The sequence below is a fragment of the Tupaia chinensis genome, unplaced genomic scaffold (assembly GCF_000334495.1).
Source record: "Tupaia chinensis unplaced genomic scaffold, TupChi_1.0 Scaffold141044_1, whole genome shotgun sequence".
Classification (NCBI taxonomy): Eukaryota; Metazoa; Chordata; class Mammalia; order Scandentia; family Tupaiidae; genus Tupaia; species Tupaia belangeri.
In genome coordinates this window covers 348,557-355,908 of record NW_006200910.1, presented here as the reverse complement: position 1 = coordinate 355,908, position 7,352 = coordinate 348,557, and the positions used below count along the sequence as shown (strand labels likewise).

Genomic DNA, 7,352 nt, shown 5'->3' with positions numbered 1-7,352 from the left:
GCAGGTGGTGTGGTGGATGGGGTGCTAGACTCCCACATGGCTGACCACAGTTCAAGTCCTGGACCTGGGGACTTGCTTTCTCACTTTCCCTCTCTTATCCCCTCTCTGGTGAGCACACGTGCCTATACCAAACAATAATAAAAATTCCAGGAGCTGGGAGATTTGTGGGCAATGAAACTGGGAGGTGACAGTTCTCTGCTCCTGGCAGGCAATACAGAGCCATCCACAGTGTAGAGCAGCAACACGCTTATGAGCAGGACTTTGAGACGGATTATGCTGAATACCGCATCCTACATGCCCGCATTGGGGCTGCCAGCCAAAGGTTCACAGAGCTGGGAACAGAAATCAAGCGAGTTCAGCGAGGAACTCCAGAACACAAGGTAAGGAAAGCTTGGGACCCAGGCTGGCTCTCCAGCTATCCTGACCCCTAACCCCATGCTAACTAACTACACTAAGTCTGTGTTTGCTGTGACTAACAAAAGTGACATGCAAACTCTTTCAAGAGAAAAATTAGTACTATGTAGAAGAATGAGAAGGGGAGTTCCTTAGTTTTGAACTCAGTGCTAGTATTTTGTTTCAGGTGCTGGAAGACAAGATAGTCCAGGAATATAAAAAGTTCAGGAAGGTAAGACAAGGACTGGGAACAGAAGAAGGTAAACATGAGGACTTCAGCTTTTGACTTGATACTCTTTTCTCTGCAGCGGTACCCAGGTTACAGGGATGAAAAGCGTCGCTGTGAGTACCTGCATCAGAAATTGTCCCACATTAAAGGTCTCATCCTGGAGTTTGAGGAAAAGAACAGGGAGAGCTGAAGCTGTCAGGAGAGCCCTAGACCTTCTGTCCAGTGCGATATGAAGGAATGAAGCAGCTATAAACTAACTAGAGTGTGACAATCTGATTTTTGTATGCTGGCCAGCTGAGGTCGCGGTGGCTAGTCGGGAGCTGCTCTAGGTTCTTGAGGTTTGATTTTCATTATTGTCTTATTTTAACTTTTAGGGCTTAGGCACAGAGCCAAGACTTCACAACTGTGTCCAGGAGGCTAGGGAGAGTCTAGCAGAAGCTTGACTCCTTTACCTTTAGTTCGGTCAAGTCATTTTTTTGATCCTGAGACATGACCTAATTTCCAGGACAATATAACTTGTGGACATTAGACAAACCAAGTAAATAAATGTAGCCACTGGTAGCTTCCCTACGGAAACAGTGAGGACTTTTGATCACTGAACTAAAGCATGTGTAGCATCCCTTGGTATGATGAGAAAGGGCTCGAACGTCACCTGTGTACTGATTGTGAATTCTTTTACAAACATGGCTAAAAATTAAAAACCGACTGTTTGTGTCTTTTGTATCTATTTACATGTTTTCTTTAAATCCTCTAAAGAAGAGCTTATTACTTCTGGCTATCCATATGAACTACTTCTGGAGTTCCTTAAAAAATTAGATCCCTAGGCCCCAGCCTGTGTGTTACAAATTAGAATTTCAAAGAAAATGGTCTAAGAAATCTTCACATTTAAAAAAATTGCTACAAGGCACGTGTTCTCACCGGAGGGAGAGATATTCCAATGGGGCATGGTCATGTCACAATCTTTTTTCTTCCATTTCTCCATCCTGTCAGGATTTGGGACACACCGACAAGTGCCAGGTGCGTTTACAAAGCCGCAGGGGCCAGAATCTGAAACACTGCAGGTCGTGTGGGATCCAGCTCCCTAGCACAGGGCTTAACCCGTGCACATGGAGCCAGCTCAAGACACCTTCACTTTTTTTCTTTTTACTAGATTTATCATCATCATCATTTATTTAATTTGACCAGGGAGAGAGAAAGAAAGGTACAGTGACTACTAGCACAGTAGCCAGTATGTGGCTATTTAAATTTGAGTTAGGAAAACCAAGCCTCCAGGTCTGGGACTCAAACAGTGGTCAGCCATGTGGGAGTCCAGCGCCCCAACCATCATACCACCTGCCAGGCCCCATCTTCACTTTTTAAAAGCACTATGCAGGACCCTGATGTTCATTTTGCTGTAAGACAAATACATCTTATAATTCACAACTAGAGATTATAGTAGGAAAAGTTCTTTCCTGAACACAGAGTTTGTAGGATCACTTAAAATTAGGGCTCCTTTTTTTTTTTTTAAAGAATTATTTTCTCTAATGTTTTATTTATTTTTAATTTGACTAGAGAGGGACAAAGTGAGAGAGAGAGAAAGTGAGAAAGCAAGCCACCTGGTCTAGGATGCGAACCGTGGTAGGCCACGTAGGAGTCCAGCATCCTTAACCACCACGCCACCTGCCAGCCCCTAGGGCTCCTATTTAAAATTATCCAGTGGCAGTGGACAGAATTTGGATTTACCCACAAAAAAGGAAATGGCTCAGTTCATTTGAATAAAAAGTAATCACTCTAGGTCTATGTTTTTCATTCCTCATTGTTGCAGAAGAAAGCAGATGTTTCAGTCATAACCAGGAATGATGCTGCCTTTCCCTGTTCCACTGGGGAGGGAAGTTAATGAGCCACACCCTAGGCTTTGGGGGCAAGAGCTCCGTACCTAGCAGCGTCAGCAATTCCCAGAACAACTTGGATGGAACCCCAACCTAAGCCACACCCAGGCAGAGCATTCTGAGCAGAGAATAGTTGTTGGGAGGTATAGACATGCAGTAACCTCAGCTGCATGGCAAGGATAAACAGCAACCCATCCTTCGGGCATGGGCAGGGCCAGAAACAGCCTGACAAATAAAGGCCCCTCACCTGTTCTAAGCACCAGGCTAGGGGCTTGGGCAATAAGGATAAAAAGAGAGGAGAAATAACCCAATCAGGGGTATTGTGGTTAAGGCTGCTAGATCCCACATGGCTGGCTGCACAGTTCAAGTCCCAGACCTGGCAGCTTGAAAATCAAGCTGGCATGTGTGCATATGTGTGTCCAAAATCTGGAGAGGGCAAAATGAAGAAATTGCAGCATGACCACCTGCCATGGTGGGGAGTGCTTTCTCACTTTATTTCTGGTGAATGCATGTGCTCTCTGGCAAATTAAAAAAGAAAGAAAAAAGAGAGAAGGATTTAGAAATGATAACTATAAATCTAGTTACCCAGTCTACAGTCAGTGACTACTAGCATGGTGGCCAGTATGTGGCTATTTAAATTAATGAAAGTTTGGGGCAAGCAGGTGGCATGGTGGTTAAGGCACTAGACTTCCACATGGTTGACTGTGGTTTGAGTCATGCAGCTAGAAAATCACACTGGGCTCATGTGCGTGTATGCCCAAAATCCTGAGAAGAGAATGAAGGGATTATGGTGTGTGTGGTCATTCCCCTTGGGGGGTGATTTCTCACTTTTTCTGTCAAGCTTACGTACCCATGGCAGAAAAACAAAAACAAATAAAAACAACAAAACCACTCAAATTAATGAAAGTTTAAAATTCAGTTCCTACCCATTTCAGATGCTCCATAGCTTCATCTATTGGACAGGGCAGAGTATAGAGCATTTTTATCACTGCATAGAAATTTACTTCTTGCTACCTGTCTCTCTCTGGTCAAATTAAAATAATACAATTAAATAAATAATTTAAAAAATTATATAGGACCCATCAGGTGGTGTAGTGGTTAAGGGTGCTGGACTCCTACATGTCTGACGTGGTTTGAGTTCTGGACCTGGTGGCATGCTTTCTCACCACCCCCTCAATCCCTCTCTGGTCAAATAGAAAGAAAGAGAGGGAGGGAGGGAGGGAGAAAGGGTAAGAAGAAGGAAGGAAGGCAGGCAAGAAGGAACAGAAAGGAAAGAAGAGAAAGAAAGGAAGTTGAATAAAAATATATATATATTTTTTGAGAGGTTTTTGCTATAGGGCATGTGGACTCACCAGAAAGACAGAGAGAGACAGAGAGACAGAAAGCGAGAACTCACCCCCCAGGGGGATGGCCACTATGCAATCCCTTCTCCTCCATTCTCCTCTTGGGATCTTGGGCATGCAGCCACTGGGGCCGGAACTCAAACCATGGTCGACTACATGGGAGTCCAGTGACATAGCCATTATGCTAACTGCTGGTCCCAATAATTCTTTCTTAAAAATTCTTTAGAATTATTTTATTTAACTTTATTTATTTATTTATTTTGATTTGACCAGACAGGGAAAAAGAGAGAGAGGGAGAAAACAAGCTACCAGGTCCAGGATTTGAACTGCAGGCGACTATGTGGGAGTCCAGCACCCTTAACCACCACACCACCTATCAGTCCCAATAATCCTTTTTTTTTTCTCCTCCTTTTTTTTGCTAGAGGGCATGTGTGCTTGCCATAGAGACAGGGAGAGAGGAGGAGGGAATGGCCAGACGCAATCTCTTCCCTTCATTCTCCTCTTGGGATTTTGGGCATGCATGCACACATGCCTGGTGTGAGTTTTAAGCCTCCAGGTCTGGGACTGAAACCACAGTTGGCCATGGGGTGTCCAGTGCCTTAACCACTAAGCCACCTGCTGGTCCCTAGGAAACCTATATTGAGCAGAGATAGTGATAAGCCTAAAGAACATTTGATCCTCCATCCTGTGTGGAAAAAAAGGACTGTTTAAAGGGGGCTCATTTATTGTCACTGTTCCAAATGTACAAAAAAAATTAGAAAATAACCCCCAACTCAATTCCCCCCACCCCAACATTCCCAACACAAATAATTTTTCCCAAAACCACAAACATAAACTGGTCCTGGTATTTCCATAAACAGTGCAGTTAAGAAACAGTTTAGAGAAAATTTAACAGGATTCAGATTATATCCTTTCTGTCCTCTCAGCCCTAGGAGGTAATAATTCCATATGGGTCCCAGTCTTCCCCAATGTATTCCCGTCTCTGGTGGAAGAGTCCTTTTACAAAGTGGTGTTTGGCTGCTGTTTTAGAGATCTTCCTGGGCCTTCTTCTTCTTCTTGGGTTTTTCTTCTTGAATTATAGGAGGGTTTGTAGCTTCTCGCTGTAGATAGCTAATAAAATCACTTAATTCACGGCCACCCTGAAAACAGAAAGATTGCTCTGAAAATTTAACTTTGTAAAGAACCCTCCAATAGAAAGACTTCTGAATCTGTAAAAGCATATTTACAACCACTTATGTTAACCACGAGAGGTGAAAGATTTCCAGTTAAATAAACCCAATGAAAGGACTGAATATGTGTATGTGTGTGTACTTGTGGGGACATGAAACAATGCACTTACTTCATATTTCTTTGGATTTTGCTTCTTGTTGGCTGGAGAAAAGTAGATGGTAGGAAAACTGAGAAAAGAAAAAAAAGTTTACTTATTTCAGATTCAGAGTACAGATACTTTCCCAAAAAACCATTTTTGGAAAAAACTTTTCTTCATGGTTTCCATTCTGAACAGTTACCATTCTCTACCTGTAGTTATATCTTATCAAAACTCAGGAATATGAGAGATCACATTTTGGTCTTTGGGCTCATACTGTAGAACTCTAAACCAAGAAGGAATTAGTGGCTCTGTCTTCAACTGGAACATGGACCCTACATATCATGTCCTCTGGGCCAGCTCATGGAGTGGTGGTTAAGGCAGATCCCACATGGCTGACTATGTGCTACAAATCCTAGACCTGGTGGCTTATAAAACATGTGCATGACTGCCCAAAATCCCAAAAGGAGGGAGAAACAGGGAAGGGATTGCACCATGACCATACCCTTCCCCCTCCACCTGCCCCAACCAACTCTTTCCAGCAGATGCCCATGCCCTCTGTCAAAACCAAAACCAAAACCAAAACCAAGTCCACTAAATAAGTGGTTTCTTACTTTTTTCCTATCAATTGCCTAGATACGGTTAATTATTTTTAATATACTTACCCTCTGACTTCATATGGAGAAGGCACATCATTGGCTGTGGCATCCATCTTGGCTATGACAATATTTGGGTCTTTGCTGAGCTGTTAAAAAATATTAGATCCTTAAAGTTTTCAGTGACTGAGGGACACTTGGTCAATTCAATTTCATTCTTCAAACACACAGATAAGCTGTTGCTCAAGTGGGAACTGTACTGACACTTCCATAAACTTCTCTTTTCTCCTACATATTAAAACCCTATATAAAGCCACCTCTGAATTTACCTAGCCTGAATAAGACATTAATTATAAGGACTAAGCCATGTGTTTTAAGATGAAGAAACATAGGTAAGGAGATATATATGTTATATATTATTATAAATATATATTATACATTATATATGTATATATTTTATATACTATATAATGATAATGTATTATTATACGTGCATATTTTATATATGTATAATATATTACACATGTTTTATATGTAACATATAATCATTATATAGTACATATAATCACTATATAGTATTATATGCATATGTTATAAATATATACATATAATATATATCTCATACTACTGAGTCTAAACAGTGTAAAGTTAAAGCAGATAGCTAAGGCACTGTATAAGCTGTAGACACCAGGCGACAGTCAAGAGAATGTAAGTAAACAGTAGTTGAAAATAAAAAATCTACCAGTATGTAGTTCAGGAACTAAACTAATTAGGGTAACTAATCAGCCAATGCTAAATGTGTAAATGAACTCCCTATTCAAATTTTGTCTTCAAAATAAGGTTCAGACTTACCTTTTCTCCTAGTTCTTTATACTTGGGCTCCAGATTCTTACAGTGACCACACCAAGGGGCATAAAATTCAATCAGCACATCCTTATCTTCATTGTTTACTATTTCATCAAAATTTTCTGCTACCACTACCTGAAAAACACAGAAGATCCTGTAGTCAGTAAGGCAAGATGATAAATAAACTTGCAAGCTACATGTCTTTCTGGATCTAATCCCTCTCAAAGTTGATTTGTGATAGCTAAAAATAAGTCATGGAAACCCAAATCACATTTAAACACTCTATAAGAGATGTTGCCAACTAGAAACCAACTCATTCCCACGCCTGTCACCTGGCAAAGTATGCTCAGGAAGACACAGGTAATATAGGTGCTACTTAGTCATTCCTTAAAATAATTTCAAAGCAGGGCTGGCAGGTGACACAGTGGCTGGGGTGCGGGACTCCCACATGGTTGATTGCAATTTGAGTCCTAGACTTGGGAGTTTGTGTTCTCACTTTCCCTTTTTCTCTCTCTGGGGAAATTTGGCAAGAAAAAAAAAAAAAGAAAGAAAGAAGAATAAAATAAGAAATTCTTTAAAAGCAGGTGGCATGGTAGTAGGCCCTAGACTCCCACATGGCTAAGGTTCAAGTTCTGGACCTGATGGCTTGCTTTCTCATTTTCCCCCTTTCTCTGTGTATCTCCGGTGAGCACATATGCCCTGCAGAACCTCTATAAAAATAAATAAATAAGTAAAATTAAAAAAAAAAAAAAAAAAGAAATCTTTTTGGAG

General features: G+C 41.2%; 2 protein-coding genes across 2 annotated transcripts in view; one reads left to right on the top strand and one right to left on the bottom strand.

Annotated features, from left to right (window-relative positions):
• The window catches only part of ELL3 (elongation factor for RNA polymerase II 3), a 3,687-nt gene extending 2,342 nt beyond the window's left edge, over positions 1 to 1,345 (top strand). Inside the window, exons 9-11 of the mRNA XM_006162872.3 lie at positions 209 to 380; positions 581 to 625; positions 702 to 1,345. Coding sequence (XP_006162934.1) covers positions 209 to 380; positions 581 to 625; positions 702 to 812 — 328 coding nt within the window. The 3' untranslated portion in view covers positions 813 to 1,345. The remainder of the gene's footprint in view (positions 1 to 208; positions 381 to 580; positions 626 to 701) is intronic.
• A 3,319-nt stretch (positions 1,346 to 4,664) lies between these two features.
• Positions 4,665 to 7,352, bottom strand: part of PDIA3 (protein disulfide isomerase family A member 3) — a gene marked incomplete at its 5' end in the record, with an annotated part of 42,802 nt that continues 40,114 nt past the window's right edge. Inside the window, 3 exons of the mRNA XM_006162871.3 lie at positions 4,665 to 4,972; positions 5,173 to 5,230; positions 5,805 to 5,884. Coding sequence (XP_006162933.1) covers positions 4,859 to 4,972; positions 5,173 to 5,230; positions 5,805 to 5,884 — 252 coding nt within the window. The remainder of the gene's footprint in view (positions 4,973 to 5,172; positions 5,231 to 5,804; positions 5,885 to 7,352) is intronic.